The sequence below is a fragment of the Clarias gariepinus genome, chromosome 17, assembly GCF_024256425.1.
Source record: "Clarias gariepinus isolate MV-2021 ecotype Netherlands chromosome 17, CGAR_prim_01v2, whole genome shotgun sequence".
NCBI lineage: Eukaryota > Metazoa > Chordata > Actinopteri > Siluriformes > Clariidae > Clarias > Clarias gariepinus.
This window is the reverse complement of record NC_071116.1, coordinates 27162405-27189067: the sequence shown is the minus strand read 5'-3', so window position 1 is coordinate 27189067 and position 26663 is coordinate 27162405. Positions and strand designations below refer to the sequence as shown.

General features: G+C 38.2%; 2 protein-coding genes across 3 annotated transcripts; both read right to left on the bottom strand.

Moving 5' to 3' along the window:
* Positions 1–537: 537 nt before the first annotated feature.
* On the bottom strand, positions 538–2262 carry LOC128505675 (C-C motif chemokine 19-like). Its single transcript, XM_053476219.1, has 4 exons — positions 2133–2262; positions 1622–1739; positions 992–1095; positions 538–897 (listed from the first exon to the last, which is right to left on the bottom strand). The coding sequence occupies exons 1-4, from the start codon at positions 2212–2214 to the stop codon at positions 884–886; spliced, it is 318 nt and encodes a 105-aa protein (XP_053332194.1). The 5' UTR covers positions 2215–2262; the 3' UTR covers positions 538–883.
* A 10384-nt stretch (positions 2263–12646) lies between these two features.
* Positions 12647–26630, bottom strand: pigo (phosphatidylinositol glycan anchor biosynthesis, class O). 2 transcript variants are annotated; one of them, XM_053476284.1, is made up of 11 exons: positions 26446–26630; positions 23990–24474; positions 23636–23779; positions 21515–21638; positions 21209–21368; positions 20898–21080; positions 18243–19788; positions 16892–17098; positions 16596–16783; positions 16298–16368; positions 12647–14088 (listed from the first exon to the last, which is right to left on the bottom strand). In XM_053476284.1, exons 2-11 carry the CDS (start codon positions 24471–24473, stop codon positions 13959–13961), a joined length of 3237 nt encoding a protein of 1078 aa, XP_053332259.1. In that variant the 5' UTR covers position 24474; positions 26446–26630; the 3' UTR covers positions 12647–13958. The 2 variants fall into 2 exon arrangements, with proteins under 2 accessions (XP_053332259.1, XP_053332260.1); XM_053476285.1 differs by having other exon boundaries at positions 20898–21077.
* Between the last annotated feature and the right edge of the window lie 33 nt (positions 26631–26663).

The window sequence follows — 26663 nt, the reverse complement described above, 5'->3', positions numbered from 1 at the left end:
CACAAGGCAAGGACTATAAAGACATGGTTTAATGAAGAACTTAACTGGCCCTAACACAGAGCCCTGACCTCAACCCCATCAAGCACATTTGGGATGAACTGGAGCAGAGATTGCAAACCAGGCCTTCTCATCTGTACCCATGTATGTGTGTGTATTTGGATAGAATATCATTGCAGGTTTGGCCAAATACTTTTGTCCATATAGTGTATGCTGGATGTGTGTTGTTTTGGTAATAGTGTCGGATTTCAAACGACTGTATGTAAATGAAACCAGAAGTGTACAAGATTTAATGATCTTCTCTGCAGAGACAATAAGAGAAGATTTATGGAGGCAAAAGTATCAAAGGTTCCAGCAGGATGCATTTAAAAAAAAGGGGGTTTAAAAAGCCTGTCAGAATTTCTCCTTTGAAAAGATTACATTTACTTACAGTATATTATATTTGAAATATTGTACTATACGCTATATATTTGGGCTTGTTTTTTGAAGGACTAATCATATAAAAAATATTGCTATGCAAAAAAAGAAGAAGAAAAAGTGTATTTTAATAGACATATATATATATTTTTTAATCAGCACACAAATCAATGGCATCTGTTGTATGAAACACGAAATACTACAACCTACATGTCCATTCCAAGGCAATAGAAATCTAATGTACATAGAATATAATAGGTATAAATATTTAAAGAATTGAGATAAAAAACCAACATGTGATATTACAAAATACAATCACAGCATGTTAAGGTGGTGGGTTTGGTTTTACACATTAACAGCAATATATTTCTAAAAGCTTATTCATCCTGGCAGTAGTTTTAGCTTTTCAGACTGATGGAAACGGGGCCTGTGCGATCTGATCTGGGATTAGCAGGACCGAGAGAATTTTCTACTCCGACTTTCCTGCAGGGATTAGAAACAGGAATGTTATATTATTATAACAGCATTTTCATTGTTTTAAGGAAGGAATGCAAATAATATTTTTTTTTAAACTTACGTTTGGATGTTTTTTTTTTGTTCAGCTTATTGATCAGCTTTTTAACCCAGTTGTTCTTTGTTGCAGGAGGTGCGCACAGATGCTTGCCTTTCTTTGTGACAAAACTATCGAAAAATATCAAAAAGTTTTTCAGAAAATATAAACTACATCAAATACATCAGAAACACGAGACTGAGATAAATGTTTGTTTTTTTCAAAAAGGGTGATTCAAATAGATGAATCTCAGGTTCATGGTAATGTGCTGTTTTTAATTAATGATCTTTTTTATATTACCAAAAAAACCATCAGGGCTTTATACTGTATTTTAGCCGCTCCAGCTGAACATATGGTATGGCAATATTTATTTAATTGACAATACAGTATTTTTTTTTTTTATTTATGGAAGTTTCTAATGTCAGCACTTTGCAACAGTCTTCCAACACAGTCAACATAACGAGTTGCATACTTTTCTATCTTATTAACTTAAAATGAACAAATGGAGGGACTGTCATCAGTGCTAATGTTAAGCGCAGCTACTGGACGTTTAACTGTGATAGAGAAAATTTATGATGTGCCCTCCTTAATTGAGGAAGTGTAGGAGATAAGCAGTAAGCTGTGCCATTTAAAAAGAAAAAGAAATGAAAGACTCACACTGTGGCCGACAGTCTGCAGCCGGCGACTTGAGTCTGAACGTAGTAGGACTTCACCAGATTTTGTGGGATTTTTTTGTCCACAGTCGTCAAACAGCAGTCTTGTGCTCCATCAGTGGCTGCCAAAGACAGAATCTGTGTTATCATGGACTTTTATTTATTTATTTATTTTTTTTCATTAAACTTTTAAATAAAAAAAAATAAAAAACTTTATATTTAATTGTATTATTTGATGCCATTTTCTCTGGGGTGCACAAACTTTTGAACTCCGCAAAAGTTTAGAATGAAATGATATATATTGATAATATTATTTTTGCTTAAATTTGAGTCTTTGATATCTATATTGGGTGAATAATAATAATAATAATAATAATAATAATAATAATAATAATCTGTTTACGCAATTAAAAAAATGTGAAAAAAGTTGTCTTGCTTTTACTCTCATGCTGTAATCTATAAATATGTAACAAACATCTTTTCTGAAATAAACCTGAATAATAAAACAGTCTCACCTCCTGCAGAGTTCCAGAAGATGAAGAGCAAAGAGAGAAGCAGGAGACCACCTGCCTGCACTGTCACGCTGTTTCTCACCATTCTGAGTCTGTGTGTGTGTGTGTGTGTGTGTCCAATGATGTACCTGTGTGTGAGTGTGTGCTCCAGATTTCCCTGAGCACAAGCTCTCTATATACCCTGTAATCTCTCTTTCACTTTCACTTATCAATCTGTAAATCTGTCTCAAGCCGGCCCTTTCACCTACATCAGAGATCAGCCCCGCCTGTCAAACATGCCATTCATCAAACACCAAGGCAAACTGCACACCCTCCCGTCTTATACTCTTATCAAGAATCCACATGGGGAAAAGCCTTGGCACAAGGTGACGTGTCTTACCATAAGTGCCTTCAGCTTGGCAAAATACAGGGTCTTTAATGTGGTGACGGCTATTATCATCTCCAAATAGTGTCACACCGCCGAGGCACATAATGTTGATTAATGGTGTTATTTTCACCTTTCAGCTGTCAGAGAAATCATCAACTTAGTGCTAAGTGGTATTTAGGCGGATACTGAAAAAAAAAAAAACTCCATCTCAGCAGTTTTTATAGTTTCTATTCGTCTATTCTTCAAAGACATCATACTTTTAAATCAGGTATAAAATGATAAAGTTGTTTCTTAACTTTCTCTTAAGCTTCTTATTATGGTATAAACAAAAAAATACTTTAAGGTAAGTTTTAGTTTCAAGTGTTATTTTTTTTTTTTTAAGTTTTATAGGTCAAATTCTTGTACTGCCTTTTTAGAGCAACATGAGCATATAAACATATAACCTAAATGGCTAACCAGTTATTATGGTCATGTAATTACGATGGAAGAGTACGTCACTGAGCATGGACGGGTGTACACAGCTTTATAGACCATGTAGATCACGATCATATAGATGAGTTTAACTGATAGCGCTGAAGGTCTCTCTGCATCAGTGTTCATGTGATCTTAAACAACGCTCAAGTCTTTAGACATGTAAAAAAAAAAAAAAAAGTTTTTAAAAGAAAAAGAATTTTGCACTTATGATTAACCTAATTATTTCTCAAAATCTCTCTAAAATGCTGTAAACACATACTGCACTGGATATGAGTTAATAATAGACCATATAACACACACCATGCATTTTATTCCATTGGGAAAACCCAGAGATTTCTCTCAACTACATAACAGATTAATTTTTAACTAAAGCTCAGTCACGCAAAGGCTTGTTTTGTTAACCTTAATATTATATTCCAATGACTCTTTTAGTAAAAATTTAATTAAAAAAATAATTAATATTAATATTAATATTAATAATAATAATAATAATAATAATAATAATAAAAATTTTAAATGATTTGTTGTATTTATTGAAACTATACCTTGAAACCACATTGTTACCCTTAAGATAAGATGACATAAGAGTACGTGATAGATTAGCCATGTGGTTTGCACAATGCTAACCTTGGACCGTATATATTCCCTTTACGTGCTTACACACTTGGTATAAGATAAAAGATACAAAAAGTCCATTTGGGGTACATTTTTGCTCGATATACAGTAATCTCCTGCTATACTAGTGCACTTACCCCAGTGATTCACTAGTGCTTGAACACCATCAAGGTAGAAACTCGGCTGAAACGCCGGCCTCCCAGGAACTCCTTTTATGGCCCAAACATGTGGAAATGGCTTGGGCCGAGGTCAGGACTATACGCATGAGGTTTAATAACTACATATGCAAGTGGTGTTGGGGAATGATTGTGTGTACAGTTCCCGCAGAAACATGCTACAATCTCTATTGTACTGTAGGTGACAAATTAATGGTGTTTTTTTAAGGATCAGACGTTCCACATGTTGGACGTTCATGGGACCGTCTGCAGTGGGCTATGAGCGTGGATGTACGCCCTTCTTTAAAACATCTGCACTGTTCAAATATTTTACTGCGGCATACTGCGCGTGCAGTCTTCTGTAAACGTTAATCGGTTTCATATCATTTACAAGAAATTTTATTACATGTCCAGGTTTGACTTGAACGCCCTATTTGAGGTCCGGACTGTACAATGTTCAGCACTTTACCAGTCGTAATTAGCCTAGCACGGTCTCTAGTTTGATGCATCAATAAACTGAACAGATTTAAAAGCTTTAAGGCAGGTGTAACTTTAAGGGAATGTAATGAGAGGTATTTGTGGGGGTGTTTGTGTCTGAGCTGCTGTGATAGAAAATGAATCAACATCTTGTGATGAATTAGATTTTAGAGTTTGATAAAGTAGGTTTGCAGAGTAAATAATTGATGAATAAATAATTTCCTGATTAATTATGCGGTTAAGATTATGCAGGAATTAAGATAAAGCTTGGGTGTATCACACTATTACAGTTTGTCCTCTGCTTTGGAACTCAGTCAAGACTGTACAGGTTTTTATTTTTACACTGTTTCATCTTACAGTTTATCTTCGGGGGCCTTCGTTACTGAGAATTTCCTACTCACTAGGAGGGGTGAGACACATGTCCTTAATAGATCCTTCAGTGTTCTCTGGGAAGGAATTCATGACAGGAGTTTTGAAAGAAAAAAAAAAAAAATCTTTTCAACCTATTAAATGTGAAAACATAACAAGATTATAGTTCTACCATTAGATGACTTGGAGAACTTGTTATAATTGAATTCAGACAAGAACGTATTGAGATCTGCATGTCCATTGTAACAAATAATAACCATAACAGAACTCTCACAAGTTCATCACTGCTTAATACTAAATAATAAATCAATGAATGACAGAAAACAACTTTCCCCTGTGTGTTACACGTTACACTGTCATTCCACTTGCCAGACCGTGTCCTGGCCTGCTCAAGCATTCAACAACCTTCTCCACACATTTGTATGATAAAATCATATGAGATTATTTATATATATATATATATATATATATATATATATATATATATTTTTTTTTTTTTTTTTATTTTTTTTTTTTTTAAGACAGTTAATCTGATATCCCGTGATATCACTTTAAACTGATAAGATGTGAAGTGATAAAATAAAATTTTAAAGTTTGCGAGTTATAAATGGTGTTATTGTTGTGAGGTTTTGTTTGGCCCTATTCAGACAGGATTAGTTCAGCATGGGGAAGTGGGACGCTGTGATTATTACTGGAGTATTTCAGGAAATGTAGTGTTTTCATGTCAATCAGTTTTTAACACGGCAAATATTCTCTTTTTTTAATTTTTTATTTATTTTTTACCGCAGGTTCCCAATCCTGTTTTATTTCTCCCTAAACACTTTCATTAGTCATTTTGTAGCACATTTTCTCTTTTCTTTTTAGGGATACCATTGACATTAAATAACATCTACTTTACAGTAATTTTGTGTTTCAAGCAAACACAGATTTTATGCAAATGTTTTTTTTATATTACTCATTCATGTTGTGTCTAATAACTACTCATCAGCTCTATAGTGTGCAATCAGATCTACAAACCTGCCTGTGTGTTACTTTCCATATCACTTCTGGATTCAGGATCGATCGATCTATCTATCTATCTATCTATCTATCTATCTATCTATCTATCTATCTATCTGTCTGTTTGTATGTATGTCAGGGGTAATAATATTCAGAGACTTTTAGGGTAAAATAGATTTTGTCACAATATTCAACATGATTGATGATATACAGTAGATGATTTACTCAACTGTTTACGCCTGTTTTTGAAAGAGATGGTAAATATTTAACAATTTAGGTAACTAATCTACCCTGATCTTATTAATCTGCTGGTAAACATTTGTTGTTTAAAAAGACTTTATTTATCTTAAATCAACAATGATTCTCGATTTATGGGGGGATGCGGGGAGATGGTGTCCACTCTGTTGAAAAAATGTACAAAAGCCATCCCCTCTGTAAAACCACCATCCTCCTTACCATCCCCTTTAGATTACTAATACTGTGTATTATGTAAAATTAACGTTTGTGTATTTTCGCAGTGGCCAAGAGAAGAGTTCAAGCACAGCTTTTGACAAATTTCCAAAAGAAGAGAACTGAAGGTATGATACATACGCACAAAGTCCTTAGCGGCGATGTAATTAAAACAAAGAAGTCAGTTTAACAAGCGAGTTTTTGAAATGAGCTTTAATGATTATAAAAGACGAGTTCTTTACCAAATTTGTGTCATTTCTTGTGGCTTCATCTACATGCTTGGGTGCAAAAGAGTCAAAAGTAAGTTTTAAATGCCATAATAGTAATTTGATGATTTGTGTGCGTGTAAGAGAGAGAGAGAGACATAATAATACAAAACTACAATAATATTAAATTAAATATTTCCATTACAACAGTTTATGTAGATTTTTAATGTACTCTTATAATCCTCCCCAGATAAAAGCCGTGGGAAGGATCAAATGATAGTTTTGACAATTGCATGTTTAACTGCATGTGTTCTGTTTCGATGACTCCAAGTTGATTTAATTAAGCTTATATTTTGTTAAAAATGAAGCTTATAATTACGCCAAAAGAAAAAGAATAAAAACTTGACCACACCATCAGCCTTAAAACTTTTTTTTTTTACAATTCGACCACTGCTTTTATCTCTTATCTTCTGTTCCACTCTATTCCCCAATTCTTAATTTTACATATCATCAAACAAAACACAACATTAAAAACAAGGTTACAACATCAATACATAACATCAAAAGCAAAAAAACACAATTAAGTTAATTTAAAATGTAAACAATAGGTCTTCATCATCACATGCTTGTTTCCTATTGGCTACACTGCCCCGCTGTATCCAATCAGAAAAGAGCTTGTGATGTTCAAGACCTACTTATTACATTTCGCATTCATGTAAACAAAAACACAACACAACTCAAGTCAAAACACATTGACTATAACTTCAAATGTAAAAGACAGGTCTTTATTGAAGATGACATTGATTGGTCATGGGGTGCTAAAGCCAGTTAAAAACAAGCATGTGATGTTCCTACATCTTTCTAGGTGCTCCCCTTTCTATGTTGAGGTATTGTTGTGTTTGTGAAAGCATTGACAACTCTAAAAGTGTCAGTGCGCCAAACGACATCGTCCTGTGTACATCGGGAGCTGTGCAACTGGTGCTGTCCTGACCATGTGCGTTACCACGTCTGCTATTCCATCAGGGACAGAAAGTTAGACCAAAGAGCGAGCGTTAAATTCTGTGTGAAACTGAGCAAATGAAAAGGGCGTACAGTGAACGCCATCAGATCTGTGGGGTGCAAATCTCAAAATCTTTTGATACCGCCTCATATTTAGGCTTCTGATTTTTTTTTATATCATAAAAGGCATGAAAGGCTAATAAAAGTATTAGCATGGTTAAAATGAGGAAATGTAAAGGTATTAAATGATGTATTATAAATATATGGCAATTCTATAAATGTAAATCAGGTAATGATGGTTTACTGATTCTTACATTAGACGATGCAGATTGAATGCATCTCCAATGGGGTAAAAAAAAAATAATAACAATACGTTGTCTGCTGTATCTGTACAGAGTGTCCTTGCCGTCAGTGTTCTCATGAAATCCAGATCTTTCACGACACTAAATCACCTTAAGCAGGGATGGAAAATCAATCAATGCTGCAGACTTTTTAAACTGTGTTCCAAAACAAATGCTCCCATCTTCTTTTCAGAATGATAAATGAGTTACAAGTCAATTTCAACATTGTCACGGCATGCTGTTTTCTACAATGCACTCAGGCCTTGGTCTAATCCCGGTGTAATCTGTACCTTGTGATCAATCCAGAAGTACACTTAAAATGCCTTAAACCATGCTTAAGGATTCACAATGGCAGCACCTGGAAGATTGTACACTTTTATGACACTATTATCGAAAAGTATGTCTTATGTCTATATGTTAGACCTCCAGGAATATATAAAGCTCCCAGGGACGCGGGGTCACGGAGGAGCACGAACAATATCTCAGTATTGATAAGATTATCCTGTTCATTCTCGGCACTGGAGGAAAGGGGAATTTTTAAAGTTGGCTCAGCGCTGTTTTGTTCACAACATGATGAGGACATTTAAGCACTGATTAACCTGAGGAACGAATGGAATAAATCCAGTTGGCAAAGGACAAGGTTTTTTTTTGTGATCTTTCTTTGTTTTTCTTTGGACGGCAGCCAGCATGTGGGAAAAAAATCACGTAGGTGGTGCCAGGAGCCTTCCAGGAAGGAAAGGAGCTACCTGGCAGGTGGGCATGCTATATCCTGTACAGAAAGCATTGCTGCAACACCCAATATCCTGTAACTCTGAATACACAGCGCATGAAAGCAAGCCACTTTCACCCATCCACGTTCAAATGTATATAAACCTGCTTCATATGAGACTGTTGTACTATGGGACTCAAAGTTAAATAAACTATTTTTGAAAAAGAAAAACAAATAGCATCAATAGTTCTTATTTTCAATCAATTACAATTATTATCATTTATCATCCATGAATATATAAAGCTCCCAGGTGTGGGGTCACGGAGGAGCACTAACAATATCTCAGTATTGATAAGATTATCCTGTTCATTACCGGCACTAGGGGAAGTTTTTTTTTTTTTTCCAGATTTGGTAGCTTTGTCCTAATAAATAGAATTACACCAAACTGTGCTTATTTACACACAAGGAAATCCCAGTCGAGATGGCCCTGAGCTCATTGCAATCGTTCCGTGAACATTTAGAAAGTGGTTCGTCTGATACTTGAAAATAGTTGCACAACTTGTGGAAGAGATGCAGCTGTCTGTGGGACGTGTACTCACAATCATTCACATTATAAGCCTTTTCCACATGTTGGGGCCATTGAAGATTAAAGGGGTTCCTGGGAGGCCAGCGCTTTTCAGACATAATGCAGATGGATCCAAGCACTGGTGAAACACTGGGATAAGTGCATTATGGTAGCAGGTTCAGATTGCTCAAAAGGTTGTTTCTGGTTCCCATAAAAAGGTGTCAGAGGTTTTTGTATTTCTCTGAGCATTGCCCGGTCTAACCTTGGGTTGAATGTTTTGGAACATTTACTCATGGGAAGATTGGCTTCATTTTTGTTAAATAAATAAATAATAGCAGGGTCAAAAAAGTTTTTGGTATACATCTCCAAAAATAATGAAGTATCCTAAAATATTAGAATATTTTATTTTGAATGAGAGTAAATTACTATTCATACAGTGTAAATACCATGTGTCTCTTAGTCTACTGTAGTTCATTCCATTCATGGAGAAGATTGGTGACAATTATTGACACCCTCCACAAGGAGCGTAAGCTACAGAAGGTGATGTAATCGAGCATATTCATGTAAGGTTGACTGGACAGATAGTGTGGTGGGAAAAGATATGCAAGCAACAGGGATGACTTTGGGAGACCTTCACAAGGAGTGGAGTCAGTATGTTTGATTTGGGTGCCATGTCATCTGCTGGTATTGATTCACTGTGTTTTACCAAGTCCAAAGTCAATACAGCTGTTACCAGGAGCACTTGTATTTACTGACAAGTTTTTAAAGAAATGCTGATTTCCTTTTCCAGCAGGACTTTCCCAGAGTGCCTAAACTTTCACTAACTGGTTTGCTGACCATTATATTACTGTGCTCGATTGGTCAGCCAACTGGCCTGACCTGAACCTCATAGAGATTTTGTGGTCTGTCATGAAAAGGAAGAAGAAACACCTCGGACCCAACAATACAGACGAGCTAAAGGCTGCTATCAAAGCAACTTGGTCTTTAATAAAGGCTCAGCAGTGGCAGAGACAGAACTCCTCCATGCCATGATGCATTGATGCAAGTATTGAGTGCGTAAACAAACAAAATTTATTTCTGTACTGTTAATAATTTTTTAAATGATCATTAGAAATATTCTAATATTTTGAGATATTAGATTTTAGATTTTTATGCGCTGTCAGATGTGATAAAAATTAAAACAAAAAGGCTTGAAACATTTGACTTGATATAAAATTAATCTAGTTTCACTTTTTAAATTAAACTGCAATTGAAAATGAACTTTTTTATGATATAATTTTTTCCCCTAGATGCCCTGTATATAACCCTGATTTTCAGAACTTTGTCTCGGATTTATTTTTGTTGATTTCATGATGCTTGTTGTTCAAGTATTACTGTATCTCAAATTGGCTCAGGGTTCTTACAGGAACACACATATATATCTCAAGAACTTGTTACACTTTAACTACACACAGGTCAACTCTACTCAACTTATTATGTAAGTTATAGAACCAGAATGTATTTCATGGGTTTCACAACGACGATCAAAGCAAGGTCAAGCAATCACAACTTTTACATTTTTTTTTATTGGTAAATGATGTTGCAAAATATATTGGTTTATTTCCCTTAACTTTTAATATTAAGGCATATTCATGTTGTAGTATAATACTAATTTACTTGAGTTTAGTTGCAAGATTTGCAGTTTAAGTAAAGGGGGTGAATACTTATGCAAAATGCTGTATATTTGAACATTTAATGGTATGCAGTATGATAATATAATCCATATTTCAGTGTTTAAAATGACAAGTATTCCTTAATGCCTAAGGTCACATTTACTCCTCACACTGTATAAGTACCACACTGTAAATGCTCACATTGTCTCTGCTATCAGTTACTCAGTAACACTCTGTTAATCCAAATGTAAATGTTTTCCACAGAAGAGACTCAGACTTTTTCTTTCAGAAATCAGGTCCATGAGAAGCTTGTGGCTTGCTGTTTTCCTATGAGTAGTCATCGTTGCACCCTTGAGCAAAACACTTCACCTCAAACTACCTTCTAAATGACAACATACGAATTCCTGATAAAGGCAGTGCTGGGGCGAAGGAAACAATGACCACTGTTGCATGTGATATCTGAGATTACAGTCTAACCGTAGTCGTACAAGCAGTGGATTTCTCATGCAATCTACTATTTCTGTTATCTGGTACTGTAAAGAATGCAGATTTCCTCTGAAATTGCAGCTCGCTGGCGTGTCCCTAACAATTTTGGACCAACTTCCTTGTCAAGGAATGTTTTTTAAAAAAAAAGTGTTCGGGTTATCATATCAGATGTTTTTGTCCCTTTAAGATTTTGCCGTGGACTAAGACGGAATCCAAGTTGAACCTTGGATTGCGAGTAATGCGGTTTGCGAGTGCTCCGCAAGACGAGCAAAAAAATGTAAATACATTTTGACTTGGAAAACGAACAAGTCTTGGTTTATGAATACTGAGCCTCATGTATTACGCACGTGCTTCTTTTCTTGATGCCGAGTGTCACATGATCACAACTGAGCCAATGGTTTTTCTCTCTCTTGTGCTGCGGAATTGTGGGTAATCGTCTCCCCTGCTGGGTCTTAGTGCACGTCTCTCACTGACATAATCAACACACGTGTGCGCACGCATGTAAAGCAAGTAATTAAAAAGTTTTTTTTAATATTTATACTAATAAGAGGGTTTTCCAATGTAGGCGCTGAATGCTAACAAGAACGACCGCAGTGGGCTCTGAGCCACCTCGCCCCGGGTTCATCATTCATGAACAAATGGCCTTACTTACAGCATTTGTATTGCTCAAAGGTTTTAATGCGGATAAAAGTCTCATCACCACACTGGGATAAGAATGACGGCCCCCCTAAAAATCACTTGTAAACATTTTTTTTTTTGGGGAGGGGACATAATTCACAGAGGTCTCCAACTTTCTGTCGTCATTAGCTACAGCCCTCCAAACTTCATGTGGCCTTCAAATTAGCTTAAGAACAGTGCGTAGAGAGCTTTATAAAATGGGTTTCCATGACCGAGCAGTTGCATCCAAGTCTTACATCACCAAGTGCAATGCACATCGAATTTGTGTAAAGCACGCCACCACTGGACTGCAGTGGAGACATGTTCTCTGGAGTACCAAATTATGCTTTTTTGTCTGGAAATCTGATTGACAAGTCTGGGTTTGGCGGTTGCCGAGAGAATGGTACTTGTCTGACTGCATTGTGCCAAGTGTAAAGTTTGGTAAAGGGGGATTATGATGTAGGGTTGTTTACAGGAGTTTGGCTCGGCCAACTCACGACTGCACACTAGTGCGTGAAGCAAGGTCCATAAAGACATGGATGAGTGAGTTCAGTGTGGAAGAACTTGACTGGCTTTCACAGAGTCCTGACCTCAAACCAAAAGAACACATTTGGGATGAATTGGGGCGGAGACTGCGAGCCAGGCCTTCTCATCCAACATCATTGACTGCGCTCCTGGAAGAATGGACAAAAATTCCCATAAACACACTCCTAAACCTTGGGGAACGCTTTCCCAGAAGATGTGAAGCTGTTATAGCTGCAGAGAGGGAGGGGCCGACATTATATTAAACCATATGGATTAATGACTGGATGTCACTGAAGATCATAGATCCTCAATATATATATGTATATACACACTGTTGTGCACACGTTAATTGGAGGGTTTTTGTAACATTTTTTTTAACGGCCACATACTTTAAGAATTCTATCTTTATGATTAAAAGAAAGAAAAGCAAAGTGTGTAGTATAAAGTATAAAATTTTATTTGACTTCTCCCTCATTTACATTCAATTTAATACAATTAAGGACAATTTAAGTCGATTTCACGTACGTTTCATTCATGGCATAAAAAAAAAAAAAAATCAACCTTTTTCATTAAGACAAAATACAGTGGGTAAACCATACACACACACACACGCACACCAAAACACACTATTATATTATTACTATAACCAGCCCATCCCGTTTCCCTCGAACATTCATATCTCATCATACCAAATGCAAAAACTAGAAATTTAATTAAAACGAACACATGAATATAAATGTCAATAAAGACCACCACAAATAAACATCATTACAAATGGAATCTCATATCGCAACGACATCACTGCAGTGCTAAAGCTAGTGACCTCTGACCTGTGCTCACAGCAGACATGGCAGTTTTGTTGATTTTAAGAAAAAAGAAATAAAAATAATACTACGCAGTTATTATATAAAAGTATTGTATTGAAGGTAAAACACTCGTATTGGGTGGTCGTTGCGACATGATTAGCTCAGAAACATTAACACTAACCAAACGGACTGAAAAATTATTCGGGTATTTTGATTCACTTCACGAGCATCCTACAGGCTTCTATCATTAAATATGTTCATGAGTACGGTGTTTACGATTATTTTCCAGCAAAATTTTATGTCACATTATTGAGAAATACCAGAAAATTTGAAATATTCAAGACGGTACAAATGTTGTACTTAAAGAACCCGAATCAAAATCGGGTAACATTTGAATAATAATAATAATACTACGTTATTAACAAGAGATTCAGGCTAGTTGACGGTCTAGAAGATGACGAGCGTGATGGTGCTGAGGCATCAAGAGCAAAAAAGCTGAAGATCTGTTGAACCGAGCGAAGGATTAAAGTGCCGCCGCATCGCTCCCTTTAGCCAGTGATGGAGAGAGGGCTAAATCCCACTGAGCACCATAGAAGCAGGTAGAAACGGCATTCTGGGTAAAGTTGGAAAAAGTTACCCGGAGTGATTATAGACCAGCTAATCCTGAAATCCTGCGTCAAAATGTAACCGTATGTTAGTGTCTAATACAAAACCCCACAAATGTACAGCAGTCTCTATTACACTCGCTCTTCCCTCCTCTAGCGAGGCAGCGTTGTCTGAGACGGCTCAGATTAAACACGTTGGAGGAAAATACAGTACCACCAGGAGTCCATTTTTAACGATAGAGGTGATATTAAGAACCTTTTTCTTTCCTTCATCCTTTGCTCTTTCCATCGATCATCCTGGCAATCGTATGCAGCTTGTGTCGTCAGCGATGGACCGATGGAGGATACTTTCGGGGGAACGAGGAGGCGGGGCTACCTGGAATTCTCTGGAAGGAGTCTCTGAAACAAGCAAGCCACCGCCACATCGACCCTGATGACCAAAGCGACCCCGACAAGTACAAACACACTGCCCAGGATGAACCCGCTGGCCTCGAACATCAGCCTGCACACACACACACACACACACACACACACACACAGTGCTGTAGTAACGGTTCGATTTGGTTGGGTTCAATTCACTTCATCCTTAAGCAACAGATGGAAACACTGAAGGTGTGAGTCAAAAGAAAACAAAAGGAGCAACGACCTGTGAAAAATCAAAACATGCAGTGAAAACACTGATAAAGTATTGCGCAACGCTCAAGCCTGCAAAATCATGTCATCAGGAGCTGAGAGTTTTTTTCTCTCATCAGTGAGAATTAGTTCAGTGACACGATTCCTTCAATTCCACGATCCTCCATCCGGTACGTTTTCTGAAACTTTGCAAGGCTCATCTACCTCCTCATCCCCTATATGGCGAAATGTCCTAAGGATTAATACCAGTACCAGTGGCGGCTGCTCTAAGACTACAAGGGAAGCTCCGCTTCCTCTACTATGTCAGAAAATAAATGCTCATATATGCACTGTCGTATTTATATTGGTTTTAATAAAAGTGCGCTAGAAAAGTGCGTTTAACTTCATGACTAGCTCGTTCAGAATCAGGTATTTATTGTAGATTGTTTGAGGCGATTTTCTTGTCATACATCTCCGTGCAGCACAGCGCGTTAAACCCTCCTGAAGCCCAGCCTCATTGGAGCTCTATGGTGAAGCGCAGAGGAGCTTTTTTCACTGCAGAAGAAAAAGCTGGACGGTAATTGGATAAATGCACCAAAATCGTCACTTGCAGGAAAGCTCAGCTTGTCTGGGAGTGAAGGGAGCAGTGGGCGGGCCAGGACGCTGGGCTGCTGCATGATGATTGGCGGAGCTGTTTAAAGGGCGGAACCCCTTTTTTGATTGACAGCATTTCGTAAGTATACATCAGCGCTACAGAGATTCGAGGTCAGTCCCATGCAGATTTGCAGGTGAAGTGGTACAACTGCTGCACTCTGTATTGATTGCTGGTGATACAAATTATTCTTTAAATAATAAAAAAAACTTATTATAGCGTTCCTGATTTTGCTCCTTGTTTCTGCATTAGTTAGTGCAAAGTTAGTTCGTTCATATAATTAAAGTAGCTTGTGGAAGGGGAAACTAGCCAGCTAACAAGCTGTGCATAATGGCAGATGCAGACGGTGCAGACCAATGCCCAAGATTGATCTGGTGCAAAAATCAGGAAAAAAATAACAGGTCTTTTTAGCTCTCCTGGTATGACAAGGTGAACTGGCTGACTGGAAGTGCCGTGACGAAGTAAATGTACTGTTGGCCATGCCTCTTGACCAAACCTTCTCAGGGAACGGGATGCGTTTGGTCAAACGTGGGTTTGGGGGATCTGGGTAACTTTGACAGGGCATACAAAAGGCATGAAAAGTGCGAAGAACATGATGAATTTTATGATCAAGGCCTAATATGAGCTTCCCCTGTTTCAAAAGCTAGCAGCCGCCACTGGTATGTACTCAGGAAAAAGCGGATCATCATCATCATCAACATCATCATCGTCGTTTTTAAACTTAACATTGGTTTAACTGCATGAAGTTTTTTTTTTTATTATTATTCTTTGGCATAAATCTTTGGTCGAGATCTCTCCAGTGAATTTCCCCCAGTCAAGGTCGGGACTCGGTGTTGTCCAGTTCATGTGTGAAAATGAACCTGATTTCTACTGCCAGTTTGTTTAATTCACTCCATTAATGAACTTTGTTTCAAGGTTAAAGGTTCAGCGCGATCCCTTCAGATTTTAATAACGATGTTTCTTAACTCAATTCCAAATCATTACAGCAAAATCTCCTTAGTTGTTGTCTTTGCTTGCTCACTTGATTCTTCTGAAAAACACTAGCGTCTTTCGCACAATAACTGAACCCATCTTACAACGCGGCTGCTGAAGAAAAGAGAAGCTCCTCGGAGCATCAGTTAGGGATGTAAGGCAACAGTTTCTAACTAAAACACATTAATCACTGCGGTAATTATTCAATCAAAGGCTTTTAGGTATTTGCTTATCTAAATCCAAAGGGGACATTTTTTTGGCCTGTCAGTGCATGATTCATCCTGCGTAGTGTTTCGTACACAAAGATGAACAAAAACATGTCTAATATCATTATACTTGGCACACTTCTACTTCACACTGGTTTAACCTCTGTCTAAGGCGGTTGATTTAGTTTGTAAGCAGGCATGAAACAAGAGAAACATAGTGTGTGTGTGTGTGTGTGTGTGTGTGTGTGTGTGTTCAATTTTTCACTCACTTGGGTGCAAATACTTTCCACACCATGAGGTGTCTCCTGAGAATAGCAGCAGCACAGACTGACGCCAAAACCTGCACACACACACACACACACACACACACACACACACAAAACCAGTCAAAGTTTGTGTTTTTAAAAACATTTGTTTGAAAGTAAATTAATTCCAGTGACCACAAACAGGAAATGTTACTGGACCTGGACTACATTCCACCACTGTTACATGATACACACACAAACAAGTAATGATATCAAGGAACACAAAAAATAAAACGCTGTGTGCGTGTGTGTGTGTGTGTACCTGTGCTCCGTTAATAAACAGATAACGTGTTGCGAGCTGCAGTAACGCTGAACTGAACTGTTGTGGGTTTTCTCTCAGCCTCATCTCCATGACAACCTCGTCCCGGTCTTCACCTCCACCAGAGCGGCCGGTTCGAGACCCACGCAGTTCGCACACCAGCGGCCACAAGAGCAGCAACGGGCATCCGACTAAACACGGGCCAAACAGAACACGCATGACTGTGCATCAGCATTTTGCACATGATGTCTGTACTATAGATTTATTTATGTCGGTCGCAGTAGACACACGGGGATTACCGGCAAACAGGATGTGCGAGGAGAAGGTGTTGAGGGTGACGAGTAAGGCGGGCAAAAAAGTGCCCGAGTGTCCCTGAGGGAAACCCACGAACGCAGCGCCCCACTGGATGGACGGGAAGGTGGGCAGGTGGCCCGTGGCGTGGAAGAACTGCGAGGCGGCCAGAGACCACAGGACCACCAGAGTCCAGGGGACACTGAAGACACCCGCTGCGAATAATCAGACAATCTGTTACATAAATACTTTCTTCTACAAACTGAACACTTACTCGTACCAGTGCTACCCTGCTCATACAACCTGGGGTGTTTTTTAGACAAATGTTAAATAAGATATAATAATAAATAATTTATAATAAATAATCTAAAATAAGAGATTTATAAAATTTCTTGCGCATCAGGGTCTGTTAACTGTTAACTATGTGTATGAACCAGGGCGGCACGATTCATGCCGTAATGTGAATCACGATTTTTCTCCATGGGAACTGAGATCACGATGCTCTCGCACGAGTCTCTCTTATTACATTTGTTTTCCAACCAAAACATTTCTTGCTTTCACGTTTATCGTGTGCCGTCTACACAGGACTTTCTTGTGTTAAAAAAAAAAAAAGGCTTTAGAAGCCTTAAAGTGGAAAAGCTGTTGAAAAATAAAAACGTAAACATAACATGACATAAATAGATGTTATGTTATGTAAATAAATATTAACATAAGTAGAATGTTAACAATAATAAATAAAAATAACTAATAAACATTTTTTGGGCACTAAGCCAACCATAATATTTCATCACATGCGTTAGTTTATATTATTATATTATTATTTATATTATACCAACATAAGGTAAACGTCACAGAGTTTGTTAGGTAGTTTGTAATTAAATACAGGTAGTCCCCGACTTACGAACATTCCAGTTATGAATTTACGCAGATGGGAACGTGGAAACAAAGTAGCTAATATAGATACCGATATTTACGATTATATACAATATTTTCAGTGTGTAAGTGAATGTATAAAATGTGTAAAGTCCAGTGTATTGTATGTGTGGGCGTAGCTTTCGCGCTGTTCTCAGGGTCTCTGTGTACACTATACATACTCGTCTCTGAGCGGACAGCAGTATATATTTTTATTTTTCTATCTGCCTATCTATCTATAAATGTGCATTAAGGGACACAGAGAACATCAAAAAGAGCCAATCAGGAACGGGTCGACAGAATCTACCCCACCCAGGTTCTGATTACCTGGTATTCAGTGAACACAGCGTTGTAAATAATACAAATGAATAAGCGAACAAGTGAAAGCAGAAATTCTTTTATTTGTCGTTAGCAATGTATCTCAAGTAACAAAGTTAAATGACTTACTGGAGTGACTCTGCAGGCTGGAGAGATTGCTGGCGGAGGCATGGAGATGGAGGAGAGCTGCAGCCTGCAGCAGTAGCAGCAGGAAGGCAAGTGCCATGCCTTCAGGGTGTAGCAGCAGCAATCCAAGGCCCATCAGACCACACAGCAAGACCAGGGGTGCGGAGTAGACGGTGCCGAGTCCATAAGCCTCGACCGCTGGCCGCCCGTCCGGACTAGACCCCTTGACCCCTTCATCGTCAAGCGATTGTCGGATGCGCTGATATAACTGCGGTATAAGATGGTGCAGCTCGGCCTGAGGGCTGATACCAGTGCTAGCGCGGTACCTCGGTGGAGGCATGACGGCACCCCGAGAGTTTAATGGCGCTCGCATCTTTAGGAACACCATTATTGGGTCGTGCCACAGAAGCAGCATACCGAGGCCTAATAGACCGAAGATAATACGTGGCAGAATTACCTGCGCTAAGCTAATCAGCTCTGCCAGGTTCCTGAAGGTGTCTTCTGGAGTTGCGCTGACTGCCCAGTGCAGTGCCATGCAGATGGAGGAAAGAGGAAGCAAGCAGCGCGCAGTAAACACGACCATGCCCGAACAGTTCAGGTTTCCGTAGTGCCGCAACCAACGATGTAGCAAGAAAGCCCAGGTGGAAAGTGACGCCAGGGACAGGATGTAGTGCACGTTGCGCAGACGACTATCCTGAACCCGTGAGAGCGGAGTCAAGAAGACAGAAGGCTGACAAGCACCCTGTTCTTCCCGGCAGCTATGGAATGACAGAGAAAGGTAGAGAGACGCCACCAAGACGCCTACGCAAACGAGCACAGTGCCGCTCTCACGCCGGACCACAGAGGACGGTAAAGACGGTGCAATAAGTCCGGAGGGTTTCTGAGTATCGGTAGATGGTGCAGGCACCAAAAGTCCATCCCAGTTAAGCTGAAACGGAACATACAGACACAGGCTGAAAAGTAAGAACGTGACCACACGTCCTTCTGAAATCACGTAGCTGTCTGAGAGCAAGGACGCGAAGCGCAGGAAGAGGATAAGCAGCGGCGGAGTCAAAAGGCGCCAGTGAGACAGCCGGCCCCGAGGACACACCCTCCGAGCCCTCCACAGGAATAAAACCTCTGAAAACAAAACAGCAGCTCCTAAACACCACGAGACCTCGATGTATCCCAAAGTGAATACTTGACCCACGGCTACGGCTCCACCGACCACCAGCCCGGCAACCACTGGAGCCTTCAACATGGCACCCTGGAGGATCACAACAGACAGTTCTGAGATAACGTAGCACAAGACGCAACCAAACCCCAGGACCAGGAGGCCCGTTGCCATTTTCACGGGGTTGAATCGAGCCCAGGAGGCACGACAGGTCTCTCTAACGGAGCTCAGGTAGTCCTGCATGGACGCCACCAGTTCAGGAGGAGGTGGAGTTCCATCACGGATCGAGCTCATATACTGAGAGGAGATCTGGAAGAAGTGAGCCGTCAGCTGAGACAAACTGTCTGCTGGAATGTCTTTGGCCATGCTGGAGTAGGTCTCCAAAAACCGATGAACCTAAAAGACCAAAAAGACAGGGCTATAGGCAGGGCCAAAAGACAGACATCAAGGGGACTAACGTCCACCAAGTTCCTATTAACAAATATGAGTTTTGTCCTGAATTATACCACAGCAGTGTTAAGTTCCTGAGTCTGATTGGTCGGATTATATTACAGCAGCTGTGCCAGAGGTGCAGCTACAAATCACAGCCTTCTATTAATATTAATGCAGTCATTATAATGCGTTATTGTTCCTATAGTAACGGCTCATTTACAGTATGGCAGACTCTCCATAGAATCTAAACCTTGGGAAAGTCCTCTTTTTAATAAATTATGTAAAATAAAAAATGCAATTAGCAAAAAATGACTGTGGTACAAGAAGAATAAAACATTCTGGAATGTGCTATTATTTGAAACCTTTAACGGATAACAAACCAAAAACCTGCTGATTATTTTCCTGTAACAGCACGCCCCCTTGTGTTTCATTCTTTAGTTGATCAATTCTACTTGTACCAGATTACCTGTAATTCAGTTCCCAAAAAGTGATTGTGCACAGATTTATAAACATATATATATTTATCATTTTAGAGATCTAGTCACTGGATTTTATTAGTTCTGTATATTTTAAAGGCAGCGTTAGTTTTCCTTCTTCCAAACATCAATTTGGTTGGATAAGGCATCTCAGTGTTATTAAAGTATAATTATTTGACGGATTCCTAAATATTTTTTGCGAATACTAATTACACAATAAACACACCTTATCCAGGTCTTTATAATAACCTTATAATTACATTTAGGGACGATATGCCTTTGTCTCGATTCAATAAGATACACAATATGGTGCTCACAATTCGATACAAAACACGATACAATTTATAGTTCAATGACAAAAATGTATGACTGCAGAATACTTTTTTTTTTTACAGTGGTCTGATTATGGAAACAAAAGACAAAGTGCAAATAATATTTCTCAAAATTTTAGGTCTAAAATGAAATACATTTTTAAAAATTACAATTTATTTATTAATTTTTTATTTAAAAATATATATCGAATTTCAATACAGCGTCCCATCCCTTATTAGATCAGATCATCTTATCTTATCAGACGCTACTATGCCTGTTTCACACCTGCTTGACGTTGATCCACAGCGCCTCCACCTGGCTGAGACCCACAGCTCCATCCAGGGAGTCGTTTCTGGGGAACAGCGGGAGCATCACCTGACCCACGCTGCTGTATGGGATGGGAACTCCCAGCATCAAGGCCAGGGTAGGCACCAAATCAGTCTGAGGCACCACCTCTGGCTCCACCTGCTGGTCACATGAAATATCTGAGCAAACACCTGATTATTCAAGATTTAAAGAACTTTATTGATCTCAGAGGGAAATCATATCATTTATAAAGTTCAGGGGTTTTAAAAGAAAGTTAAGAAAGAACTCACGTGTGCGTCAGGAGCCGGGAACAGAGGTGAGCCGCTGTACAGGAACAAAGCAGCGTCCGTTTCCTTTTGGCTTTCTCCTCCGTGATCGCCGGTGTCGGTCATCCCGTGATCTCCCATCACCACCAGCAACGTGTCGCTCTGCAGACGCTTTATCACTGACCTGAGATCAGACGTGTTTGAAGTTGACACTGTGTTAGACTTCCCTCCACCCAGGAGAAGGTACAGGAACATTCACACCCAAACCCGCAGGTTCAGGCTCCGCCTCTTACCCACAACCTTCACACCGCTGAGGAAGTTACGACTTGCCTGATAACTCCGTCCATCTGACCGAGCTTCTCCGCCATGGCAGGGTGGTCGGGGCCGAAGCGGTGGCCGCAGTGATCCACACCCAGGAAGTGAGCGATCAGCACGTCCCAGTCATCTCCGTCCACTGTGAGGACGACATACAGAGCGCTCGCTGCTTAATCACCTTCAATATGAAGCTTTTTACCTACAGCGCTGAGCAATCTAAAGCTGAAACTGTATTTCTGTCAGTCACCGATTCGAGGGTTTAAGGTGATGTATAGGCGTAGCGATCCCGCTGTTAGTGTCTGGCCTCGAAATCACAGGGCTAACCTCGACGTACAGTGTGGAAAACTTCTAAAAACATTAAGTGAAGATTTATTATTGTTGTTGTTGTTATTATTAATATTATTATTATTTATATGTACTTTCATGTTCATTTATGCATTTTATTTAATACATTTTCCAATCTTACTTTGAATTTTTTAATTTTTTTTCCAAAATGATGATTTTTCACTTTTTTCTAAAATTTTAAAATGTATAACATTTAGTGTTATTAAAAATATTAAAATGGTCTAAAAATGTTTTGTTTGCTATGTACCATATGATAATGTATATACACAAGATATACACAAATCAGACATATTTATGGCCGCAATCATCCTTACGCTTGCCCATTTTTTCTGCTTCCAACATGAACATCAACTTCCGGGATGAAATGTTGACTTGCTGCCTATAATCTCTCACCCGCTTCCAGCTGCTGCTGTAACTAGAGCTACTGTTGGAAGAGTTAAATTGTGATGCCTTGATAACTTAGTCAGAGCAAATCCAAAACTGCAGCTCATGTTTATTTACTTTTACAGCATTTGACAGACGTCCTTATCCAGCACCACTTGGTTTTTTATCTCATTAAACATCTGAGCAGTTTAGGTTTAAGGCCCTTTCTCAAGGACCCCAACAGGGGCAACTTAGGAGCGGTGGGGTTTAAACCTGGGACCCTCCAACCCGTAATCCAATGCCTTAATCCAAAAGATAAATAAAAGATTTTGCACTAGAACGTGTTTTAAAACAGTTACAAAGGTTAGCAAGTTCTTGATTTTTAACGTCTTGAGCTCATGTGGATGCTGATAATATTTTAATTATTAAAAGTATTTTTATGCGACTTAAAATCTTTTAAATCATAAAATGTTTTAAAATTCAAAACAAAAAAATAATTAGATAACTACAATTTTTTTTTTTAATAACATATAAAAAGAAAAATTATTTTAAACCCTATATAAACATGCATTCAATTATTCCTTAGTCATCTCATTTATTTATAAATAAATAAATAATAAAGATATATTACAGTACCTATGGCAGCAGGTCAGGATTTATTTTTTAAATTTAAATTAATCTTTAGAATACATTTTCTTTAACATATAAAAAGTAAAATCAATTGATTTAACACTATTTATTTATGTAGAAATATTACAGCAATTATGTGTTGCAAAAATTGGATTTGTGATATTATATTTAATCGTTGCTCCAATACCTAAATCATGTCTAAAATAAATTAATGCATTAAATGTTAAAGAAATATATAGATTTTTTTTATTAATATATAGCAATACTGTCAAAATACTTTTTAAAATTTAAATTCAAGCATTTTGCAGTTTAGAATATTTACACTAATTTTTATTTTTATCTACATATTTATTTTTAATAAAGTAATCCTTTAGAATTTTTTTATTGGATTTTCTTTTTTTCCTCTTTTTATTAATTCATTTAAATTATTAAAATTAATTTGTGATTTTGTGTCTGTAGTCTACAAAAACATTCTGCATTATGAAGAATAACAGAATGACTGATTTTAACCTCTTGGGGCAGGTGAAGGTCACGGGTTCCAGCACAAAAACTGTTTAACTAAAATGCACAGTTAGTATAGTGTAGTTACACGCCGAAGACCAGATGAGAAAGAGGTTTAAAAAAACTTTTATTTACGACATTCTGTGTTTAAATTTTTTTTCATTATTAATAACTTTTTTTTTTAAAGTCTTCACTTACTTTATTTATCTTGAAATGTTATCAGCATCCGCATGAGCTCCAGTTTGTTTGTTTTTCTGAACCTCTATTCTAAGCCACACAGGAACCTTAGGTACTCACTGATGGGAAAGATGTTCTGGAGGATCCCGTTGTCCACAGTGTGCAGATCCTTGACGTTGAAGGAGGGGAAAGGCAGCGAGCGATGGAACTTTTTAGGGAACAAACTGGCCCAGGTGTCGTCTCCCATGAAGACCACTCGCTTCCCTGCACACATAGATAAACAACACAGAGAGACACGTCAATCTGACATTCAGAAAGTGTAACACATCACCTAAAACATCTCTCTTATCTCTCAAATCTTCACTCTGATGTTACAGCTTTACTTCTGATCACTACAAAAGACTAACACTGGAGACTCCTTCCGTAAAAGGTAAATAATTCAATCTTTTCTTTCTTTTTCTTCCTCTTTCTCACCTGCCTGACCGAGCTGGTGGATCAGGTTGTCCTCCAGTACGGCGCTGGACGCGAAGTTGTTTCCCACGTCTATAAAGGTGGGCAGGGACCCAGTGGTGAAGCCCTTGATCCTCTGCATGGTGGTGGTGGGAGGATCAGCTCTGAACGTGTACAGCCTGGCGTGCGATGCCCGAGACGACACCATCTCACCCAGAACCGGCAGCTTGTTCTCGAACGGTCTGGGAGACGTGTTTTCTGGGTCGTAGCGAGCAAACTCAGCTCTCAGAGCATCGACGATGAGGATGACGACCCTGCGTACGTGAGGACGCTCGCGGCAGAAGTCCGGGGAGGTGGCGTTAGACGACGGAGGCAAGACGTCCTCGCAGGTGCTCGTCCTGTTGACCTCCAGACGCACCAGGAGGAAACCGCCCACGAAGAGGAAAATACCAACATAAAACACACAACACACCCACAGGAGCAACGCCAGGACAGGGAGTCTCTTCATCCTGCCAGAGGAAAGAAATCAACCGTGACAAGGCGGAATATTATTATTATCAGCAGTTTATTACTTCAAATTGCATGCTATGTAAATCTTGACTTTTTCCCAAACATAATTTACTTTCTATAAAATAAAAACAAAAAAAAATTCTGTACTAAAGAAGGGTGAAAAAAAATAGATAAAACATTAAAATAAAAATAAGAAAATTCCACTCTGTTTACAAATTTGTTTACAGATTAAAACAGATACTGGTAATTATGCAAATTTTTGCCAAAGTACCATTAATAATAAAAATAAAAATATTAATAATAATAGTAATACAATTAAACCTTGGATTGTGAGCATAATTCATTCCGGAAGCATGCTCGTATGTCAAAACGCTCGTATATCAAAGGGAATTTCCCCCATAAGAAATAATGAAAACTCAGACAGGTAGTTTCACAACCCAAAAATATTTATATAAAAATATTTAATACAAAATATAAGGTAAAAATAATACAAACTAACCTGCACTTCTTTGAAAAAGTGAAAATAAATCCCGACACAGAAATGAAACGTACACACACACACAAACACACACAAACACAGTCACAGTGGTATAGTCAATAGTACACGCGTTTACAGATATTGATTACGAGTGACGCATGACCGAGTTGATTTAAAAATTTAGCTTGTCTTAAAAAAAAATTATCGCAGACCGAGTTACTCACAATCCAAGGATTCACTGTAATAATAATGTCTAAATTATGATGAAAAACTTTTTTAGCTTTATATACCTGCTTTGATCTGACTTTCAAATCATAAAATATCTTAAAATAAAAAGGAAAAATAATTAGATAATTAAAAATACTTTTAAATAATAATTTATTAAGTATATTTGTTTTTTAACATGTAAAAAAGTAAAATAATGTTATTTTTAGACACATAAAGTCAGGGAAAACTAAAATATATAGACTTCATAAAAATATATATTTTTTTATTACATGAATTTATTGCTATAAGTATAATAATATTATTAATATCATGTGAATATAATATACATTATACTATTTTTCTTTAGCTAATTTTTTCAATCATTGTATATACTGTATATATATACACACACACACACACACACACACACACACACACACACACTGGGCACTGGTGGCTCAGTGGTAGGTGTTTCGCCTGCCATGCGGAAGGCCTGGGTTCGATTCCCAGCCAGTGCCCAAACCCCCCAGCCACTGGATGCAGTGCCGGTCCCAAGCCCAGATAAAATAGGAGGGTTGCGTCAGGAAGGGCTTCCGGCGTAAAACCTGTGCCAAGTTGTTGTGCGGACTGGATATTCCGCTGTGGCGACCCCTTGCTGGGAGCAGCCGAAAGACCAACATATATATATTCTGTAAGTGTTCTGTTAAAGAAATATGTTTTTTTTTTCTTTTAAAAAAAATAGATAATATAGCAATACTTTTTCAAATTATTATTCCACAAGTTTCCAGCATTTTAATGTTTGGATTATTTACCCTTTTTTTTTTTTTTATAAAATCATTCCTTACAATCGTTTGATTGAATATTTCTTTTTATTATTTACATTGTTATTAAATAATTTAAATAATTTGTGATTTTGTGTCTGTAGTTAACAGACATCCTGCATTATGTAGAATGACAGAAATCAAGCGAATAATAATAACTAATGTGAACTAATTACAGTCAGACAGTCTGGATGTGATTTATATTGTCTTGTATATGATACTGTATATATTCTCCTAACATCAGTCTGTTATTGTAAAAACACTGTAAAGTAAAATAACAAGGTTTAAAGAGAGATCTGTAGTGCAAAGCACAATTTTATCCCCAGGAAACAATCAATCACCCTACACACACACACACACACACCTTGTCGTTAATGTAACCCAGGAGTTAGTCTGAGAGTTACAGTAGGTGTATTAGATCAGATCTGGTGCTTAGATGAAACCTCTGCAGGCTTTATACTGACCTTGCAAATCTCCTGCTGTCTTTGTCTGTGTTTCAGGGGAAAACACACACCGCACACACACTGAGAAAAGCTCCAGTGTAGCGCTCACATCCCCCCGCGCTCACACTCTGATCACAGCTGCAGTTTTATTCTAACATCAGATCAGATTCACTCAGCGACGACATTGAGACTCGCTCTTACACCGGTACAGTAGATTTGTTTTCCCACCCGTATTCAGA

Excerpts from the sequence above, each read along its gene's own strand:
- pigo (XM_053476284.1), bottom strand. The coding sequence starts at position 24,473 with ATGAAGAGACTCCCTGTCCTGGCGTTGCTCCTGTGGGTGTGTTGTGTG. Across the intron at positions 23,780-23,989 it reads CCACCAGCTCGGTCAGGCAG|GGAAGCGAGTGGTCTTCATG; the intron begins GTGAGAAAGAGG and ends CTATGTGTGCAG. Across the intron at positions 14,089-16,297 it reads TGGAAAGTATTTGCACCCAA|GCTGATGTTCGAGGCCAGCG; the intron begins GTGAGTGAAAAA and ends GTGTGTGTGCAG.
- LOC128505675 (XM_053476219.1), bottom strand. The coding sequence starts at position 2,214 with ATGGTGAGAAACAGCGTGACAGTGCAGGCAGGTGGTCTCCTGCTTCTC. Across the intron at positions 1,740-2,132 it reads CTTCTGGAACTCTGCAGGAG|CCACTGATGGAGCACAAGAC; the intron begins GTGAGACTGTTT and ends TGTCTTTGGCAG. Across the intron at positions 1,096-1,621 it reads TGCAGACTGTCGGCCACAGT|TTTTGTCACAAAGAAAGGCA; the intron begins GTGAGTCTTTCA and ends ATTTTTCGATAG.